Source organism: Balaenoptera borealis (genome assembly GCF_965194805.1).
Source record: "Balaenoptera borealis genome assembly, chromosome: 12".
Classification (NCBI taxonomy): Eukaryota; Metazoa; Chordata; class Mammalia; order Artiodactyla; family Balaenopteridae; genus Balaenoptera; species Balaenoptera borealis.
Genome location: NC_138869.1, coordinates 43,518,897 through 43,541,708, shown reverse-complemented (window position 1 = coordinate 43,541,708; position 22,812 = coordinate 43,518,897). Strand labels below are relative to the sequence as shown.

Here is a 22,812-nt window from a genome sequence, read left to right as displayed (position 1 = left end):
ATATGCATGCTAAAGTATTTAAGGGAAATATACTGAGATCTCCAATTTACTCTGAAATTATCCTAAAAAATAAGATGGGTTAATGCAGGGGCCAGCAAACAGCTGACTGTTTTTGTAAATAATGTTTTATTGGAACACAGCCATACCCTTTCATTTACGCATTGTCTATGGTTGCTTTCCTGCTACAATAATGAAGTTGAGTAGTTGTGACAGAAATATTTAATATCTGGTTCTTTAAGCAAAAGTTTGCCAACCCCTTGGTTGAGGGTAGACAGTATATCATGTGACAAGCATAGTAAAATGTTAATGTTAGAATCAAGGCAGTGGATAAATACATGTTCTGTAAAATCCTTTCCACTTTATTGTATCTGAATATTTTCATGATAAAATGTTAGAAAAATATAATTAAATCTGAAAATTCAGTTATCATTTTTCAAGACTGAAATGGTAAAATGATGTTCTCCAGCACTAAGAAAAATCTGAATACTAGACTGACACAGCAACTTCTTTAGAACATCTGCTAGTATAAAATTTACAAGGGGTTTCATTCACAGTAGATAAAGAAGCAAGTCCCCTTTCCATTGATACAGATGGGTCTTCCAGGGAAAACAGCTGACACAGACTATTATTTCTTACAACCAGCCTTTCCTTGAACTCATGGTCCTTGTTTAATTCAATCTCAGACTAATAAAATTCTGATTAAAGTTCTCGCTATTCCTATAACCACGCAGCTACCAAACAGTCTGGTTTACAGACACCAGGGATAGTTGATTCCCTTGATTGATACAACATGAACTCATGTTTGACCAGCCAGATTCCCAGAAGGCTGTGGGGATATCTTCAGAAGACATACTTGCAGGAGCTGGGTAGTAGGAGAATTCCATTTCCCATCCTTCCTGTCTCTGCACATTCTGGGATTCCCCAGCAGGCCCAGCACCTCAGCCATTCATGTGGCTTCAGCATGTGGCCGTCAAAGTACAGAAGGAACAGGAAATTTGAAGCATCTCTGCCCTCAGGAGGTAGCCCTGTTTTCCATCTCCACCAAGAGAGGGAAGACAGGCACAGGCACAGATCCTGTGCTGGGGCCCTAAAGACACACACCACTCTGTGTGTGCCCCATGCCTGAGGTCTTCACTGAGAAATAATCATAAGAGGTGCCTTACACCAAAGGAGTGAGAAGCAGTCACACACTTCCAGTGGGTTAACGGCTACCGGCAGAGAGGACGCCACACTGGCATCTTTGGAGAAATTACTCTGTAGCATAAATAAAGACCCTCCAAACTAAGCCAGGGTCATGCAAACCTGAGCATTTCCTTTTAATATGACCCAACTGCATGGTCCTCAAATGGTACTGCCTTGGAGGAAGTACCAAAGCAGTTCAGAGAAATACTAAAAGTCATCTGAAAAGCTCATTATGGATTACAGTGCTCAACACAATGCAAACATTTGCAAGTAAGAAGAAGCTAAGGTTTTAATGCCTCATATGGCTGTGGCTAAGATGCTAAAAACTGTTTAAATGATGAATAGGACAAAAGCTAAAAGCCAAAAATATTTTAAAAATCAATGTTACCTGATCAAGATTTTTGAAAAGAAGAATATCTTTGCAAGCTTCCTGAAGTCTGCACCTCTGTTGATCAGTTTTAGGATGAATCACCTGCCAATCCAAATAAAACCAGGGAAAATTTTTTATTCTATTTTAAAATATTACTTAACTTACAAATTGGTCTATTTCTTTCTCCAAAAAATGGGAAAAATTAAGAGCATGTTTACTATAATTTTAACTCTATACAAATACCAAGCAGTACCCTGATCGTGTACAGGAAATATGATAGGGGTGAAGAGTACCCACCCTGGACCGCCCACTGGCTGTGTGGCTGGCAGCAAGTCAGCTATCCACTGGGAGCCTCAGAGTCCCCAACCGAAAAGCAGAAGGTCACATATCATTCATTCAACAAATATTAAGCATCGACTAGGTGCCAGGCACCGTCTCAGCTCTGGGCACATAGCAGTGAACACAAGACAAAAACACCTGCTTTCACATTCAATAAATACATAAAGTATGTTAGAGTGACAAGGCTAAGGAGAAAATAAGGTAGGGAAGGGTGCATGTATGAGTGTGCATGTGCGTGTGTGCGTCCAGATGAGGCCTGAGAAGGTGACATTTGTAAAGATCCCAAGGAACTGAGGACAACCTGAGGGAGTGAGTAATGTGGATATCTCTAAGAAGAGCACCTCAAGCAGAAGGAACAGCAAGTGAAAACAAGGTCTTATGGTTGGTTAATAGCATGTCTGAGAAAAACCAGGAGACAGGTGTGACTGATGCAGAGTAAGGGGAAAAGATCAGGAAGAGACCAGGTTTGGGGGTTAGGTGGAGGGCATTGTAGATCACAGATCTGGAACTTTTCTCTAGTGACATGGGGGCAATCTGAGGGTTCTGACAGAGGAAGGAAAGAGATCTAATGTTTTTAAAGGCTCATGCTGGCTCCTGAGTGAAGAACAGCCTTGAGGGAGGCAACAGTGAAAGCCAGAAAGCTACTGTGATTATCCTAGTGCTAAATGGTGGTGACTAGGACCAAGGTGGTAGCCATGAAGGTGTTGAGAAGTACTGGAATTTTAAATATGTTTTGAAGACTGAGCCTATCAGATTTGCTGAAAAATTGAATGTGGGTATGAAAAAATGAGAGGAGCTGAGGGTGACCTTAAAATTTTGGACCTGAGCAACAGGAAGTTTGGAGCTGCCAAGAAGTGAGCTGGGGAAGACTGTGGGTGAAAAAGAATGTCTAAATGGAAATAGTCAGGAGCTCAGTATGAGTTGTCTATTGAAATGTAAGTGGAGATGGCAAGTAAACGACCGCTATACAAGCTAGAGTTCAAACCTCAACAGCTTAGTATTACTAGTAATATCAGTGATATCTACAAAATTAGAATTGTCATAAGAATTAAATGAGCTAATATAGGCAGTGTTTAAAACAGAACCTGGCATTTAGTAGGTGCTCAAAAACTATTACTCCTATTACTAATACTACAGATATTTAATAAATGTTTATTGAACGAAAAAAAATAATTATTGCCTAGTATAGCTGTTATAATTGAGAGACCCATCAAGCTCCTTCCTAAGTATTGTCTTCACCCTAAAAAAAGTACATTGCTTAAATTGACCAGAAATAACAGATGTCAGAAGTGTTAAGTAATTTAAATTTGTGATATTAAAAAGTTAGTAAAAAAAGCTTTAACTTTTTAAAGTCATCAAAATTTTACAATATCTAAAATAAATTTAAAAACCTACATGTTTATTATATTCACCCAATGGTAGCATTTTATTATTAGAATACTTCAGAAATCTTTCATAGTCTACTCATTTTAAGGCACACTTGAAAGATCATTAAAGTTTCTTTTATAACATCAATCTTTTAAAAAAGATGGTTCAAATTTGCTTTTATAAAACTAATTTGTTAATTGTACAAAAATTTAAAAACCTGAGTTTTTAAAAAAAGCACCCAAAAATCAACCATAGTCCTACAACAACTACTGTTAATATCTGGGATATATCCTTCCAGGTATAAATCTTTGCACAAACAAGTAAATAAGTAAATAGGTAGACAGACGGATAGGTATTTTTAAATTATTTTTTATTTTATAAAATGCTCTATAAAATGTACTTCAAATATACATCATCCCATGTCATTAAGCCCAGTCCTGTACCATCATTTCCAATTGCTGCAGATTCTCTTGACTTGAATGTACCATAATTTAGCCCCTGGCATCCCTATTTTGGTTCATTTATGTTGCTTCCATTTTTCAACTTTACAATACTGCAATAATCTCCTTAGAAAGGACCCAACTGTTTGTTAGGGATGAATTCTCCTTCACGTAACTGCTGAGTCAGCTGGCTTGACTAAGTATAAAGCTCTGACAGCTACAGCTAGGCATCCCTTCTTACCATATCCTCAACCAATCTTGCTTTCATTCTTCTTAATAACTGTCAATCTGTTAGATAAAAGATGGCATCTTGCTGAGATTTTAATTTGTATTTATTTTAAATGTCAGCATGATTAGATTTGGTATGTAGAGGAGGAGGGGAGTGAGTGGGGACTAAAATTATTCTACCTAATACCTTTGCTGCAGTTCTTACCCTTGGATCAGTATCCTCCTCTTCCTCATCAGGGTTATAGGTCTCAGCACAGACTAAATTTGGAGAGAAAAAAATAATGAGAAAAATAAATAAAACAGATGTGTGTTTTACTAGAAAATAGGAAGTGGGCACAATTTTCTTTTATTCACTGTTTTCTAAAGCTATAATGATTTTTGTAATCCCTTCCTTCAATTAACAAATATATTAAGTACCTAGTAATGCCAGGCATTCTGTTAGTGATGAAAAGCCAGCTCTTTAGGGATTGGTAGTCCAAACACGAGAGAGATGATAAAAAATATTATCTACTAAATTCTATGGTAGCAGCAAGGACAAGCAAGGAAGTGCTGTCTCTGCTGAGCTATGAAGCAGGGACGGAAAACCAAAAAGTACAGTATATGCAATATAAACATATGGATATGGAATTGGAGTAATTACAAAAAGAGTCAATTAAAATAAAATATCTCAACATCATTATGTACATGAATGACTTAAAAGTAAGAATTTTAAACAAAGTAAATACTATGTGTCAGGTTCTGTTCTAGGTACAATATTATATAAATCTAAAACCAACTTGATTTTCTTTGCAGGTAACCTGTGTTTGCACCAGCGGGCCACAGGACATGTCTTTGTCGTAAAGCAAAGATTTAAAAAATATTAACTGAACAATTGTTTATAATAGCAGAATATCATAAATGATATAAGTACCCATTTGAATCATACAGCTATAAGAAAGAACGAGGAAGATCCCCATAGGCTAATAAATAGTGAGTTCTAGGGGAAAAAAAGGCAAAAAAAGCAAGGTGAAGAATATATTACATAGTATGCTGTCCCTTCCATAAAGAAGGACTTCCATGATAAAGGAGAGCTAAGAATTGGGGGAGGGGGACTTCCCTGGTGGTCCAGTGGTTAAGAATCCACCTTCCAGTGCAGGGGACGCGGGTTCGATCTGATCCCGGTTGGGGAACCAAGATCCCACATGCCGCGGGGCAACTAAGCCTGCATGCTGCAACCACTGAGCCCGTGCACTCCAGAGCCCAAGCACCACAACTAGAGAGAAGCCCACGTGCTGCAACGAAAGATGCAGCATGCTGAGGGGAAGATCCTGTGCGCCACAACTAAGACCCAATGCAGCCAAAAAACAAGGAGGGGGGAGGGAATAAATATATAAATATGAATATATATACAAAAAAATTTAACCTATTTATTTTTTCAAAAGGAAACAAAAGAAGGATAAACCAGAAAGTAATAAAATTGTTTCCTAGAAGGTAGGCAGAAACAAAAAAGAAGGGATAGGGAAGGGAATGAAACTTCTCTAAGAAAATTCGTTTATATAGTTTCGACATTTAAGCCATGTTAAAATGTTTTACATATTTAAAAAATTAAATTGATAAGGATGGAAGGACGCTAAAACTGAATACAAAGAGAAACAAATGAACCTAACCACATATCAGGTTGATAACATAACCACAGAGAAGGAAAGGAGAATTATTTTAAGTAGCTTCTGAACATAGTACTGTAACCATCCACCCTCAGTGGGATATATTCCAACGACAAAAAAGAACTGCTATTTGCAGTGGTACAGTAATTCCAAAACTCCTCTGTGTACTACAGTTGTGAGTAAACAAATATACAGCCAGATGTTTTTCACTGGAGAAAAGGGGAATAAAATTATGGAACAGAAGAAAGCTTAGAATTGGAGATGTCAGTACCAGTCATGATTTTAAAATCTTACCCTTAGGTGTCACAATGGTAGACACAATGAATTATCTAGTGAATAAAAAAGTTAGTGTACTCACTAACAAAACTGTTTTGCCAGGAATGATCTAGATGTGACCACTGGTGTTGCCTAGAATGCAACAAACCTGCTCCTTCTTCACAATAAGTTTATTACAGGCCATTACAGCTAGGGAAATTTTTCTTCTAATAAATCCTCAATTATCTGCAATAACTGTGTGACCTGGCTTGATTTACTTCAAATCTCCACCTTCTCTTCTGCATAATGGAGCTATCAGTAGTGATTCCCCTCTGAGAACCGTTATAAGGATTCCAATAAACAAGTGCCTGGCACACAGGATGCAGTAAATGCCAACTCTTTGAACTATTACTATTATCACTTCTGTTTCATTTGTCCTGGTTTTCTGGAATATTAATTATCATTATTTTGGTTCTATTCTCTATCTTAGTTCTTTCAACAACTGTCCTTTCTTCAAAGCTGTCTTCCATCACAGATTTTACTCTTAACAATTTTGGTTTTTTTGTCCTATGTATTTAATTCCTGTTTATTGTGTTTAGTTTTCTTATAGTCTTTCCTTATCATACCCATTTCTCTTTTCATTTTAGCCTATTCTTTCCTTGGCTTTCTACTCAGAATTCATAAAGGCAATGATTTTTTGCATTCTATGAGCATTTTATAGTGGACTTTTCTAATCTTCATTCCTCTTATATCCTTAATCTGCCAAATTCATTCGTAAGCCTTGTATTGTTTGTTAGGGTTTATTTCTTATTTGTTAGCAGGCAAGAAATATAAAAGTTTCTTGACCCTATGCTCAATTCTTTTGTATGATGGCTAAAAATCTCTATATATCTATAATGAGGTGATAAGATGATATATACCACTCTCAACTTAACTCCTGATTTCTTAGAGACATTTACTCATTGCAGCCCTGGTCTAGCTTGTGTCCCAGCTTCCCCTTCCTCATTGATTCTCTGACCTAATGGAATACCTGAGAAATGGTGACTCCCAGCATGACCTGTACACAGGACTCCCTTCCCTGCCCAGTCTACTTGTGTGGACCACGCCTTCTGTACTGTAATGCCATCAACACTCTGCCTGTCTAACAGGGACCCAGTATCCTTAAATAGATGGAGAAAAATCAGGGAGAAGGGAGTAAGAGGATAGGCACCATTCTAGTCCCTAAAACAGCATCAGGTAATGTTCTGCAGAGAGTACTGCCCAGCCCTTGGTGGTGCAGGCTTTTGTAGCTGAGCCAGGGAAGTGATAATGGGATGTAGACAATGACTTTCTTTCTATCTTTCTCCAAGCCATTCCTGTTTCCATAAGGAAACAAGTTTATCTCAGATCTGTCCTAAAGATTAAGGCAGACACCTTCCTGAGTTCCTAGATGTTATTGCTGCCACTTTTCACATCTTCATAGGTATTTGGGTAGGGGGCTGAGGAAGCTGCTGTTGAGGGCAGCTAACCAGACACTATTTTAAACTGCAAACCTCTTGGTTCTTTGCACTCTTGATTAATGTTGTCATTATCAGCCCAGCTTTCTAAACCAGAAATTTGGAACTCACCATGGCTTCCTTCTTTCACCTCTTACCCAATGAATACATCAGATTCTACCTCAGAAATATTCTCATATTTGACCTTTATTCAGTCTACTCTAACTGCTACTCCTTGGTCCAGGATTTCAAAATGTCTTAGAAATACGCATTTTAAAAAACCTCATTTTGGAGACAGATGGATATATGAGTATTATTATACTAACTTTCTCTACTTTTGCATATGTATGAAAATATTCATTTAAGAAGTTGAAAATAATAAGCCTTTAATGATGAGACTGACAGGATCTTACTGATAATGACACTTAGTCTTGAGCTAGCCTATTTCCAGGCTTGCTTTTCCTCTGAGTTTGGAGGAAAGTATTTTAGCAACTTAGCTCATTTTTATATTTTTAGACAATGTAACTGAGGCAACAAATGTTATAGTTTTTAAGTCTTAAGGTACAGCACTATGATTTAAACAAAAGTAGTTATTTTCATTAAAATTATTAATGTTTCTATTTGTGAAAAAACATTATATCTTTATTTTTTTAAACTGGTTTTCATTTTTTCCCTTTTCTTTTGAACATCAGACTCGGCTCCCTTTTCCCTCTTCCTTTGTTTACCCTCAACCTCTCTACTTCTTTCTGGTACCGATCCCGAATTACTTTTCTCATTTTCTATAAAAAAAATCCATTTTTAAGTGTCTATGTGATTGTTGCCCCTTATGGTTCTACACATCAGGAAACCTGTCTCAGTGCGGGGAGTCCCAGAGTCTGTGTCATCCCCTATGCAGCCTCAAGACCTACAATGAATGTCGGGCTTCCCTGGTGGCGCAGCGGTTAAGAATCCACCTGCCAATGCAGCGGGCATGGGTTCGAGCCCTGGTCCGGGAAGATCTCACATGTCACGGAGCAACTAAGCCCGTGCGCCACAACTACTGAGCCTGTGTGCCACAACTACTGAAGCCCACGCGCCTAGAGCCTGTGTTCTGCAACCAAGAGAAGTCACCACAATAAGCCCGCGCATGGCAACGAAGAGTAGCCCCCGCTCGCCGCAACTAGAGAAAGCCCGCGCACAGCAAAGACCCAACGCAGCCAAAAATCAATCAATCAATAAACGCATTAAAAAAAAAAAAAGACCTACACTGAATGTCATGAGATGGTCGAGACCTATTGAAGATGAAGACTAAAAGAGCAGCACAGCCCCTCATTTGAGGGAATTAATTTTGCCACAGTTCTCCAGCAGATGTCACTAGTTAGTAATAGGAAACTGTACAAAGTAACAATAGATTATCCTGCAGAATTTCCTCTTCTAAATTTTAACTGGTGCTTCTTCCATCCAGAAACGTGAATCACTAAAATGTGTTTGTGAGAGAAAATCCCCTCATTTCTACAAAGAAATGAGCCCAGATCCTGGTCACAGGCATGAGGCCCTGTGCTGTCCTGCCAGTGCCCATGAAGAGTTGATACAGCCTGGGTATATTAGTCAGCTAGGGCTGCCATAACAAAATACTACAGACTGGGTGGCTTAAACAACAGAAATTTATGAAACAAAAGGGTTTTTCTTTTTTGGATGAAGTTTTTTTTTTTAATATTTATTTATTTATCTGGCTGCATTGGATCTTACTTGCAGCACGTGGGATCTTTCATTGTGCCACGTGAGCTTCTCTCTAGTTGTAGCGCGTGGGCTGCACAGCGCGTGGGGCTCAGTAGTTTTGGCACGTGGGCTCTACAGTGCGTGGGCTTAGTTGCCCTGTGGCATGTGGGATCTTAGTTCCCCAACCAGGGATTGAACCCGCATCCCCTGCACTGGAAGGAGGATTCTTAACCACTGGACCACCAGTGAAGTCCCTGGATGAAGTTTTTAAATTAACAGAATCAAACTAACATTTCAAACTGAAAGACAGTTATCACTAATTTAGAACTATGTCAAGAAAACTGCCTTTAAGGAATTTATGGACTCTCTTCATTTGATGCATTTATCACTTGATGTAGAGGGACTGTTCTGCTAGAAGGATTTGGAAGGCACAGCTTTTCAATTCCAGTGATTTGCAAGGGAGAGGCAGCATCAAGGAGGGGAAAAGCTCATCTTTGAAGCTACACTCACTGGAGTCTGAGCTTAGGTCCATCTATTGCTCACTCACTATTTCTCTACGTCCCCAGTCCTTGGTCTCTTCAATGCTAAGAGGGGATAACAATACTAGAACCATGTTAAAGGGTTAATAATAGGAGGTGACATTTAAACATAAGGCCGGGCTCACAGGAGACACTCAACAACTGTTAGCTCTCCTATGCTGCTTTACTTTCCAGATTATTATTCAGTCAGACACCCTGAGTTGTTGAAGTCTCTTCTGCAGTGTTTGACACAGCACATGTCCTCACACCACTAGTTTTAGCTGAAATCCTTGGATCACATCAGGAGCCCATTCCTCAACTATCTTTCCAATTTTATTTTATCTCCTCTCCTACAGCCAGAGCAGCCAGGTCCAGTTTATCCCCCTTCAAGTTCTTAAGACATTCTTCCACCTAGAATGCATCCCTCTTGGTACTGGCCAAATAGTAACCATGTTTTTCAACTTCCAGTGCAATTTCTGCCTCCCTCCAAGAAGTGTCTCTTGATTTTTTTTCTGCCTCCAGTAATTTCTCTTCCTGATTCCTCAACCCTTCCTTTTGTTCCTTCCTTCTGAAGAATGCGAGTGAGCAATACACAAAGTAGCTTTGGTGAGATATGGGAGCAAAAGTCTGACTAGAATGGGCTTAAGAGAGAATAGAAGAGAAACTAGAAATATGGACAATTCTTTCAAGGGGTTTTGCTATAAAGATATGGAGAGAGAAAGGTTGGTAGCTAGAGAGGGAAGAGTGATTTTTTAAAGTTTTATTTTTAAGAATGGAGAGCCAATGATATGTTTGTTTGCTGAGAAAAATAATCCAGTTGAAGAATAAAGATTATGCAGGATAAAGAACAGGTAACTGCTGGAAGGATGAAGGGTTGAGATCTAGTGTACAGGTGGACAACTGGACTCACAGGCAGATTAAGAAGGATAGATGGGGTGGGAGCCTATGGAAATTCTCTTCTGTTACTTCTGTTTCCTTAGTTAAATTGAGAGGAAGATTATCTGACAGGAATGAGGATGGGGGAGGAGGTGTTGGAGGTTTGGAGAGAGAGAAGAAATGAAAGACTTACCTAGGAGAACAGGGGCGTGAAAGAAGTATAGAAACACAGTATGATTGCTGTCATCAAGAGCCTACTAGAAGTTAACGATCATGAACTGAAATAAGATCAGTCAACAGGAATGCGTATTTTCCCTCAACCAAGTACAGCTGTAGTGCAGACACAATAAGTGGAGAATTGGGTTTAACCACAGTGTGGTTTAGCCAAGAAAATAAAAAGGGAAAAGTGAATTGAGGGAAGGTGTCAGGGAGTGGTTATAATCACTGATCAAGAAATTTAAGGTTAGTAAAGAGGAAGCGAGAAAGTGAAAAGGAGACAGGATCAATGAGTTGTGAGAGCTGGAGTGGGACAGCAAAGGAGCTGTTAGAAGACAGCAGGCAGTGGTGGGAGACTGGGATCACTGCTTGAGAATATGAAGAGTTGTAATGCTGGTCCTACCACAATACAACCATGGAAATGAGTGGCTGAAGTAGGGTGGAAGACAAGAACCTTGGAAAAGAGGAGGTCAAGGAATGGAAGGACCAGACTGGAAGGATTATCTATGTGGAAATAAGAAGGAACAACCTGGGGGTTATTAGAGGACAAAAACAAGGAGGGGCAGTGGCTGGTAGAGTATAATGTGAGGTTTGAAGTAGAGGGTTTTAGGGAGGAGGGAGAGAGAATGGCCTGGAAGCAACAATGAGGAACAGTAGAGATATTCACCCACCTCCTGTCAGTGTTACAAGGAAGGTGAACGAGAAATGAGCCATTTGAAAAGCCTGCAGGGCAGGCCAAGTTTCAGCTAGATCAGGAAGATGAAGACTGCACTCAGAGAACAGGCTCTGTTCTCTGAGTTTACGGATTTAGCTGAAGACTGACCAAGAGTTCCAGAGGGTATAAGAAAGGGCACATAGAGATGTGAAGGGTAGTACTTAGGAACCATGCTACCTGTGGGCACTTTATCACCTCAACTGTTGCAAGTTACTTAACCTCTGCTTTGCCCCAAGTTTCCCTATCCATACAATGGGATAATCACAGCATGTATCTCATAGTGTTAGTGTGAGGATTATATTCAACAATACAAGGCAGGCATTTAGAAAGACCTTAAAAATGTGCACCTAGCACACAGCCTGCACTCAAAAAATGTTAGCTATTGCTAACAAGCTATTTGCTCTCCTGCATAATCATTTTGGACTCTATTAAGAATCCTTTTTTTTCACTTAATATTTGATTGATATTAAAAAGTTTTAACTCTTCAGTAAGATTGTAAAAGCTAAGGGTAGGGATAATACCAAGTATTCATCTGAGTCCTCCACAGAGTTCAAGGACTGAACCACATTGACGGAGAGGCTACGCAGCAATTCATCTGTGACCGTCTGTGACCTCTGGAGGAGATGTCACTGCACTCTCCATTCCCCAGGCCTGCCCTACAGATGTCAAGAGCTATTACTAATCTTTGGGTAAAAAGGGGTGCAGGGATGAACAGAAACGGGAGATAGTAGCTCATGGGTCTCATACTAGCCTCAATTTCTATTCTATTTCCTCTCTGTAAGGCTTTTTTTTTTTCTTTTTTGGCTGCACCTCACGGGATGTTGGGACCCCCCCAACTAAGGATCGAACCCGTGCCCCCTGCAATGGAAGTGCAGAGTCCTAACCACTGGACCACCAGGGAAGTCCTGTCTCTGTAAATGACTTTCTATAAGTAACAGCACATTCTTCAAACTCCTTTCAACAAACTTTGGTGTACAACCTTACCAAAAACTTTCTGAAAACATAAATGAGCAGATTTTCTCAAAGAAAATGACTGAGGGATAGGAAAGAGATTCTGAGCCTTACCAGATGTTAGGTCATATGACAATTTAAAGTCAAGAAACCTTCCCAGAACAAGGGGATATGAAAGAATGATGTGACACATACAGCTTGCATAGCAATTTTGAAACACATAAACATCCCAACTGTACAATCAAATAAACTCTACATGTATCCAAAAGTCAAGCATCTTATTATAAGAAAAACTTTCAGAAAACATATTTATCAGCTCTATGAAAAAATGGGGACCTTCTCAGCTTAGGAATAATCATGAAAAAAAAAAAGAGATGTACATAGTCAATAAATATTTACTGAGTACTTGCTCTGTGCCAGGCAGCGTTCAAGGTACCAGTCACAGATCAAAATTTTTGAGTCAATAAAAAACAGCAAAATTAAAATAAGTAGCACACCAACCTGGAAAATTTTGTATTAAAAATTTCAAAAGGTTAAAGATCATGATAGGGGCTTCCCTGGTGGCGCAGTCGTTAAGAATCTGCCTGCCAATGCAGGGGACATGGGTTTGAGCCCTGGGCCAGGAAGATCCCACACACCGTGGAACAACTAAGCCCACGTGCCACAACTACTGAGCCTGAGCTCTAGAGCCCGTGAGCCACAACTACTGAGCCCTCGTGCCACAACTACTGATGCCTGCACACCTAGAGCCCGTGCTCCGCAACAAGAGAAGCCACCGCAATGAGAAGCCTGCGCACCGCAATAAAGAGTAGCCCCCGCTCTCCGCAACTAGAGAAAGCCTACACACAGCAACGAAGACCCAACATAGCCAAAACTAAATAAATAAATCAATAAATAAATTAAAAAATAAAAATCATGATAGAAATGTATTCACACTTACAAAAAATAATCTAGACCACAAAAGATAAAAGGGAAAAATATCATCAAACTAGTCCCATACAAGAAAATAAAATAGATTTCCCATATTTGGAAAATGTTCATTTTTGGTTAATAATCAAAGGAATCCCAAATAAAACAATTTGAGGTATATCTTACATCTAAATTAAAGGAGTATGTTTGTAAGTCAACAATATAAAAATATATTAAAAAAATAAATGAAAGGAGTAGGCACTGCCTATGTTAGTGAGATGGTGGTGGAAAAGAGGTCTTTGCAGGGTGTCTTTCTCCCTGTAGCCTATTCTCTGACCAGAGAATGCTACTTCCAGCACTATTACTGAGGAAGTAATTTAAGTGGCTCAACAATGTAAGCAAGAAGCTAATGGCAAGCATAATATAGAATGCCAGAAGTAGTAATATGAAAAGTTGTTTTTAGAAGCCATAATTATGAACGTGGAAAAATATTAATGACACAAATGAGACAAACTGATTATAGTAATATAAAAATAAGTACATATATACTCAGAACTTAAAATGAAACAGAATGAAGGAACCACAGGTAATTTTTATAATGTTCTATAATGCTATCAACTTACCTTTTTATTAAAAAGATCACTTTATTTTTATTTACGATAATCCCATCTTAAAATAGCATTTCAGTAGTATGCTGTGAAAAAGAACACATACCTGATACTCGCCGATCAAATCTGTTAGGAACTGGAACTGCAAAACAAAGAAGCAATGTTTAGTCATCATTATATCACATGACCCCATCTTTATCCTCCTTTTTTGCAAAGATCTTTGACAACAGAACTAGGAACCTGAATACCAAGTGGTGGATCAATTCATATTCTTCCATAATCAACCAGAGACAGTGGTTCAACATGATCACATAAAGACAATATAAAGAATAATATATGTCTTTGAAAACAAGCTCTTTATAACTTCAACGTGGGTGGCAATTTTATTTCTGTTCACATACAAGTTCCACCTAATTTGTATCACAGCAAATGAATAAGAAGTCTACTAAATTTACTGGTAATTTTATGATATCAAATAGTTAAATTTTCTTCTTTTAAAGATAATCCCAAGACCTGCTAGACCTGCATTTACATTTCATTTTAAAATAACTTGGGGCTTCCCTGGTGGCGCAGTGGTTGAGTGTCTGCCTGCCGATGCAGGGGACGGGGGTTCGAGCCCTGGTCTGGGAGGATCCTGCATGCCGCGGAGCGACTGGGCCCGTGGGCCACGATTGCTGGGCCTGCGCGTCTGGAGCCTGGAGCCTGGAGCCGTGCTCCGCGGCAGGAGGGGCCGCGGTGGTGGGAGACCCGCACAACGCGATGGCAGGTGGCTCCCGCTTGCCGCGGCTGGGGAGGGCCCTCGCACAGAAACGAAGACCCAACACAGCCATAAATAAATAACTCTATAAAATAACTTAATGAGGGACTTCCTTGGTGGTGCAGTGGATAAGACTCCTCGTTCCCAATGCAGGGGGCCCAGGTTTGATCCCTGGTCAGGGAACCAGATCCCACATGCATGCCGCAACTAGGAGTTTGCATGCCCGCATGCCACAACTAAGAAGCCCACATGCCACAACTAAGGAGCTGGTGAGCTGCAACTAAGGAGCCCGCCTGCTGCAACTAAGACCTGGTGCAACCAAATAAATTAAAAAATAAATATTTAAAATAAAATAAAATAAAATAATTTAATGAGTATTACACTAAAATAAAAAATTAACCATGAAGTTATACTCTCCCTCAATACAGGTGGGTTTTCTCCACCCACAGTCACTGTATTAATCAGAAAAATTGATCACATTTTTAGGTTAAAACAAACAAAAAAAAGTTTTTTTGCTAATTTTTCCTACTTTTCACCTATCATTCCTTATGTTTGATGGTTTTCTAAATTCTTACCACTGAACTATATCATTTAAACAAGGTGGAGGGACTTCCCTGATGGCGCAGCGGTTAAGAATCTGCCTGCCAATGCAGGGGACACGGGTTCGAGCCATGGTCAGGGAAGATCCCACATGCCGCGGAGCAACTAAGCCCATGCAGCCTGTGAGCCACAACTACTGAAGCCCACGCGCCTAGAGCCCGTGCTCCGCAACAAGAGAAGCCACCGCAATGAAGGGTAGCCCCTGCTCGCTGCAACTAGAGAAAGCCCGCAAGCAGCAATGAAGACCCAATGCAGCCAAAAATAAATAAATTTATTAAAAAAAAAAACAAGGTGGGGTTTTTTTACCTTCAAACATTAATCTGATTAATTTTATTTTAAAAATATATAAAATATGCCTTATAACGCTCCAAAAAAACAGAAATTTGAGGATTAGTGAAAAACAAATTGAAGACGGCTCAGAGAGCCAAACTCTAATGCATGGTCTCTGAAACAAACATAGACCCAGGAGGGAGGCAAATGCTCATTCATCTTAATAGGATTAGGATTATCTTTTTGTGCAGCACAGGGTCAAAGTCATGTTACTGGAACAAATAGGCAAATAGTCAAAAGAAAACCCCAGCATTCCTGAAAGTACCTACAATAGTCTGTCACTACTTCCTCAATAAAAAGTGGATTAGTCAAAATTAATCCATCCACCAGGAAAGGAAGTGATTCAGTTCAACAAATATAGGTAGAGTACCTAGTACATGCCATGCACTACAGTAGACAATTTGGGAGACATTAGTAAACAAAACAAAGATCCCTGATTTCATGGAGCTTGCATTCTAGCTTGAGAGATGTGGGAGAGTTTCCTTTGATCATTTGAAACACATGTGCTTGTCACTCAGTTAGACGGATGAAATGTACACCAGCATAAGCCCTCAACCCAGGCCTCATGAAATTTCCATAATTAAAACCCCATCAAATATTAGTATACAACCTAAAATTATAAAGTACACAGTGAAACAATTTAGTATGGGTGCTATCAGGGGATACTTCAAACAAAGGGTTAGATATCAAGATTATAGAACTATCATAAAGAAAGAACAGTGTGTTTAAAACAAAGACATAAAAGAAGGAATCAAAATTTTAAAATGCAAACTTAAAATCAATACTTTCATATATCATGCAAAAAAGACAAAATGATTTTTTAAATTCCTAAAGCACTCCCTCTGTGAAAGAGTTCAAAAGTACTTTAAAAAAAAAGGTGACTTGCAGTGTAAAATGTAATTAAAAACACAAACATGCTGCCTGATAAATCTATGTGTTGTTTCATTTTAAATTATTACACATCTTATAAGCTTTTATAGGGCCAGAGGAAACAGCTGCAGTTGGAGCAAGATACAATGCCAAGGCACAGAGAATGTAATTAGTGACTACAGCAGACAGAGACCATCTATTGTAATTTCACCACTGCTTAAATAGCCCAAAACAGAGCACATCAGAGTTTATGTGGGTCAAAGTATTCAACCAGTATAAGTATGAGAAGATCTTCCAGCAGAAAATAGTGCCTAAAATGCTCTCCTTTTCTATTATAAACAAATACATAGGGAATAGGAAGACTTAAAATTTAGGTTACCTGATCTGAAAACATGTGCCTCAAAAATATTAACAAATGCAATCTCAGTGGAAACTAAAAGTCATTATTCCTGATTAAATGAACTCATAAATGCTGACATACCCTGAAATTAAAACATGGTTCTTTGAGCAGGTAGAATATTTTATGTGGTGAATATTAAGAACATGCTGGAGAATTTGAAAACATTTCCCAAAGTCTCTCCTATTTTAAACTGAAACATGATGGACAAGATAATAGAATCTTCACTATGAACATGGTAGGATACGGCATAAAAACCTGGAGAACAGGGACTTCCCTAGTGGCGCAGTGGTTAAGACTCCGCCCTCCCAATGCAGGGGACCCGGGTTCGATCCCTGGTCAGGGAACTAGATCCCACATGCATGCCGCAACTAAGAGTTCATATGCCACCACTAAGGATCCGGCAAGCCACAACTAAGGAGCCCACGTGCCGCAACTAAGGAGTCCTCAGGCTGCAACTAAGGATCCGGCAAGCCACAACTAAGGAGCCCACCTGCCACAACTAAGACCTGGCGCAACCAAATAAATAAATGTTAAAACCAAACCAAACCAAACCCGGAGAACATAATCCAAGAACAGCTAGGGCAGGGCAAAGCTCAGGACTCAAGATCCTACAACTGCTGTGGCAAATAGGCACACTCAACTTAAAGCTGGGCTGGTAGGATGTTAGCAACACCAGCTATGTACAGAGGCAAATAACAGAAGCAGGGCATTAATGAGGGCCTTGTGTTTGGAGGACCTCAGCATAGTAAAACATAGCACAGAACAGTAAATCTCAAAAGTGGACTACAAGGCAGCTGTTAGGGCAGGCCCATTAGAGTCGTTAATCACAACAAACGGATTGCCAGGAAGGGCTGCCACCAATGGGTGGCAATTGTGCTGGGCCTCTGTAGGCGGGGGTGAAAGTGCATCTCTGGGCAGATGAAATAGCTTGACGAAAGCCCCAAGGGCAAGAAAGTTTTTGGAGAGTGTAAATGTCCCAGGGTGCCTGGAAACATAGATGAGGGAGAAGCAGGGTGTCAAAGGAGGAACACTCAATGATGCAAGAAAAGTCCAAGAAAAGTGCCGAGTAACCCATTTAGGGTTCTGAGACCCAATCAATAAACTATGGGACTCGTTGGTTCACAATTAAGAAAAAAGACAGAGAAGGGAAGGGAAGGAAAACAGAGAAGACAAAAAAAATCTACCATGATTTCACACACAAATTCATTCTGCTTTCTCTATGGGTCAGAAGAGGGAAAGAATGCTACTATTCTTTCTTTTTAAATTTTTTTTTAATTTTTAAAATTTATTTATTTATTTATTATTAATTTTTTTGGAGTATGGTTGCTTTACAATGTTGTGTTAGCCTCCACTGCACAACAAAATGAATCAGCCATACACATACAGATATCCCCTCCCTTTTGGACTTCCCTCCCATTTAGGTTACCACAGTGCATTAGGTAGAGTTCCCTGTGCTATACAGTATGTTCCCATCAGTTGTCTATTTTATACATAGTATCAATAATGTATATGTGTCAATCCTAGTCTCCCAATTCCTCCCACCCAACCCTTTCCCCCTTGGTATCCATACATTTGTTCTCTACGTCTGTGTCTCTGTTTCTGCCTTGCAAATAAGATCATCTATACCATTTTTCTAGATTTCACATATATGTTATTATATGATATTTGCTTTTCTCTTTCTGACTTACTTCACTCTGTATGACAGTCTCTAGGTCCATCCACGTCCTACAAATGACCCAATTTCATTCCTTTCTATGGCTGAGTAATATTCCATTGTATATATGAACCACATCTTTATCCATTCCTCTGTCGATGGACGTGTAGGTTGCTTCCATGTCCTGGCTATTGTAAATAGTGCTGCTATGAACACTGGGGTGCATGTGTTTTTTTGAATTATGGTTTTCTCTGGTTATATGCCCAGTAGTGGGATTGTTGGGCCATATGGTAGCTCTATTTTTAGTTCTTTAAGGAACCTCCATACTGTTTTCCATAGTGGCTGTATCAATTTACATCTCCCACCAAGTGTAGGAGAGTCCCCTTTTCTCCACACCCTCTCCAGCATTTATTGTTTGTAGATTTTTTGATCATGGCCATTCTGACTGGTGTGAGGTGATATCCCATTGTAGTTCTGATTTGCTGCTATTCTTTCTTCACTTTTTCATTCTGTAGAATCTTGTGCTGGTTAAACTAGGTACACGGTCATCAAAGTTTAAAGCAAAAGCTCCAATGGTGTGTTTGCCTTGGTGTGGTAGTTTCTGCTGGTACATGTGACCATGTGCTGATAATGAGGCCCATCCCATTGAGCCTTTTCTCTAGTCTGTCCAACAGTTGATATCCATCTTCCCACTATCTACCTACAGAAAACTCCTATCTGACCCTGCTAAGGCCTCTAGTTATATAATTCACATACCTACTTCCTTCCAACACCAAGCTTCCCAAATGAGCTGTTTTGTGAGTGGACCATTCTTTTTTTTTGAGGCTTTTGCAACCTGGCTTCCAACTATTATTAAAGTAGCCTCTTATTGTAGTAAATCTGTTATCAATTGTATACCAGTAGTTAAAGGATATCTTCCAAATTTAGCCAGGAATTTTTGAATTTTACTAAATAGTATTTTTAGTTATCTATAGAAATGATAACATGATTTTTTACTTTACCTATTATGATGAATTATATTAACTGGTTTCCTATTTTTTTTAATTAATTAATTCATTTATTTTTGGCTGCATTGGGTCTTCGTTGCTGCTTGCGGGCTTTCTCTGGTTGCTGCGAGCGGGGGCTACTCTTCGTTGCAGAGCGTGAACTTCTCATTGCAGTGGCTTCTCTTGTTGCGGAGCACAGGCTCTAGGCGCGCAGATTTCAGTAGCTGTGGCACACGGGCTCAGTAGTTGTGGCTCATGGGCTCTAGAGTGCAGGCTCAGTAGTTGTGGCGCACAGGCTTAGTTGCATCGCGGCATGTGGGATCTTCCCAGACCAGGGCTTGAACCCATGTCCCCTGCATTAGCAGGTGGATTCTTAACCACTGGGCCACCAGGGAAGACCTAACTGGTTTCCTATTATTAGTTTCCATAGATCATGCTTATGTTTCTGAATAAAACATACTTACTTGTTAGAAAAATAAAGTAGCCTCTTCTAAAATCACAACTTTCCTCTACATTGTTATTCTATATTGATTATTTCCTCTATCCTTGAACTAAATAAAAATCATTCAATATTGGCTGGTGCCAAATACATATTTATTCATTCAACAAATAATTACTGAGCCCTTCTAGGACAGGCACTGTGCTACCAGTGGGGAAATAAAAGTGATTCAGATATGGCTCCTGTGCACAAAGATCTCAGGAGCTAGCTAACCAGTGACCCAAAATAATCATATCATAATCATAACATGTGATATATACTACTACAAAGGCAAGTATAGAGTGCTCTATGAGCACATAAGAAGAGTATGTAGAGAAAGTGAAGGAAGGTCTGGGTCTACAAAGTAAGGTCTAAGCACGGTTGGGATGGAGTTGAGTGAACCTATGATTTCAGGAAATGAAAGAAGTATATGATATGGCATGAGCAAAGTGGCAAAACAGCACAGAGATGAAGGTGAAGAGGTGAGCAAGGCCTATTTTGGAAGTCATGCTGTGGCAGGGCAATATTCAGAAGTAATAAACTAGTTATTTCTACGTATTTTCTTTTTCCTCCAGCTGCGGGAGAAGAGCAGGAACAAAGATTTAAGTACCTGATAAAGAGTTCCTTGGATGTGACTGCAAAACCAGAAGGGAAAATCTGGAGAATAATGACCAAGACTTAATGAGAGATGAAGTATTAACTGGAAGAAGAGAAAAGGAAGGATTACCTACCCCAATAATAGGGAGTGTCAGGAAAGTCCTCCAGTATAGAATACCTACCTATCTTCTTGCTCCACTGATTCCCAACCTGGGGGCCCTCTACTTTCCCACAGTCCAGAAGACCTATAAGACCACTGGAGAGAGGATGGGGGCTTGGACACCCCCAAACAAGGTGGAATGGAACAGAACCACTTGGAAATGTTCCCTGTGAGTGGATCAGCTATGGACACAGCACTTCTGTTACAATATGAAGAAACTGGAGTGAAGGGAGTCATCGCAGACTGGATTTTATAAAGATCACTCTGACTGCAGCTGGTGGAGGAAGGAAGCACATTGGCCAGAGATTTACAGAAGATTAAAATCTATCCAGTTTAGGGATAAACTCAATGTTTGCACAATAAAAAAAAAATCAAATAAAATTATATACCTACAATTATAAAACACAAAGTATTCAATATGTGTATCATTCAATCTATAAATAAGGGTGCTGTCATGGATACCAAAATCATACAATGTCAGAGTTGCAAAGTATCTACAAATTCATCTAATCTGGCCATGGCAAGTAGGTTTCATCTGACATGAAGACTCTAATTGATGTCACTGGTCTATCTGAATCATCCTGACTCCCTCCTTTCTTTCATTACTCACATCTACTTCATTAATAATTCCATCTGTTCTCCCATCCACTTTATTTCTTGAATCAGTCTACCTTTCTCCATATCCACTGTTACCCTAGCCTGAAGTGCATCATTTCACGCTGGGATGATAGCAACAGCCTCCAAACTTGTCTTCCCAAGGCCCATCTTGTTCCACATCAATCTATTCTCCACACAGTTATCAGAGTGATCTTAAAATTTTGGAAGAAAATCTGGTAGTTTCTGTCAAAATTTTAACTGTGAACTGTCTTTGACCTAGTAATAATTCCACTTCTAGGAATATGTTTTCTATATATATATCACATAATCACTATAGTATTGTATGTAATAGAAAAAAAAATGAGAATAAAAGTTGTCTAGAAAAAGAAGTTAAGGAAACAACTGGTATAGTCAGAGTACAAACCTCTATGCAGCCGTTAAAATTTAGGGTGCAACAGACCTATATGAACTGCCAGGGAGACCTTCAAAATATATTGTTACGTGAAAAAAAATTTGCACAAGCACTATATGAAATAACTCTAATTTTCTAGAATTTTGTCTTTAATCAAACTTTTACATATCACAAATTTAAAAGCCAATCAGTACTATAAGGCTATAACTAAGAAAACAACATCAACAAAACGCAGCAGTCTTGTAATCCATCTCTCCCTACTCACAATTCCTGCTCCCCAGCGGCAAATGCAGCAACTCTTTGGGCTGTTGATCCTGAGATTTACTTTATATTTTCAAATAACACAGTTACACTACTAATTCTATGTGTTTTAATTACCTTTTGTCTTTCAACTCTAGAAAAGAGTAGAAATAGGCTTGCAAAGTAGCAGGATAGGATGACCTGGACCCCTGACAACTTCATGAAGCTCCCTGTCCTACTGGCCCTGAACTTTAGGCTTCCTTTAAGTGCTATTATTTTGGATTTTCTGCCACTCACAGACAAACTTAATCTTTTTAAAATTGAAGTATAGTTGATTTATAATATTATATTAGTTTCAGGCATATAACATGATGATTCAATATTTATATAGATTATACTCCATTTAAAGTTATTATAAAACATTGGCTATATTCCCTGTGCTATACATTACATCCTCATGTCTTATTTACTTTATACCTAGTATTTTGTACCTCTTAATTCCCTTCCCCTATCTTGCCCCTCTCCCCACTGGTAATCACTAGCTCTCTATATCTGTGAGTCTGTTTCTGTTTGTTATTTTTATTTATTTGTTTTATTTTTTAGATTCCACATATAAGTGAAAACATACAGTATTTGCCTTTCTCTGTCTGACTTATTTCATTAAGCATAATACCTTCCAGGTCCATCCATGTTGTTGCAAATAGCAAAATTTTATTCTTTTTTATGGCCAATATTCCACCGTGTGTGTGTGTGTGTATGTATATACACTACATCTTCTTTATCTAGTCTTCTGTTGATGGACACTTAGGTTGCTTCCATATCTTGGCTATTGTAAAGAATGCTGCTGTGAACGTTGGGGTGCATATATCTTTTCAAATTAGTGTTTTCATTTTCTTCGGCTATATATATGACAAACCTAATCTTAGTAAATTCAGAAGCC

At 39.1% G+C, this 22,812-nt stretch overlaps 1 protein-coding gene across 2 annotated transcripts in view; it reads right to left on the bottom strand.

The window, feature by feature from the left end:
- The window catches only part of PRKAR2A (protein kinase cAMP-dependent type II regulatory subunit alpha), an 83,343-nt gene that overhangs the window by 27,808 nt on the left and 32,723 nt on the right, over positions 1-22,812 (bottom strand). The window contains exons 2-4 of one of the 2 annotated variants that reach the window (XM_082344987.1): positions 13,898-13,933; positions 4,133-4,185; positions 1,571-1,654 (exon numbers count right to left, since the gene is read on the bottom strand). In XM_082344987.1, coding sequence (XP_082201113.1) covers positions 1,571-1,654; positions 4,133-4,185; positions 13,898-13,933 — 173 coding nt within the window. The remainder of the gene's footprint in view (positions 1-1,570; positions 1,655-4,132; positions 4,186-13,897; positions 13,934-22,812) is intronic. The other variant, XM_082344988.1, reaches the window with a different exon arrangement.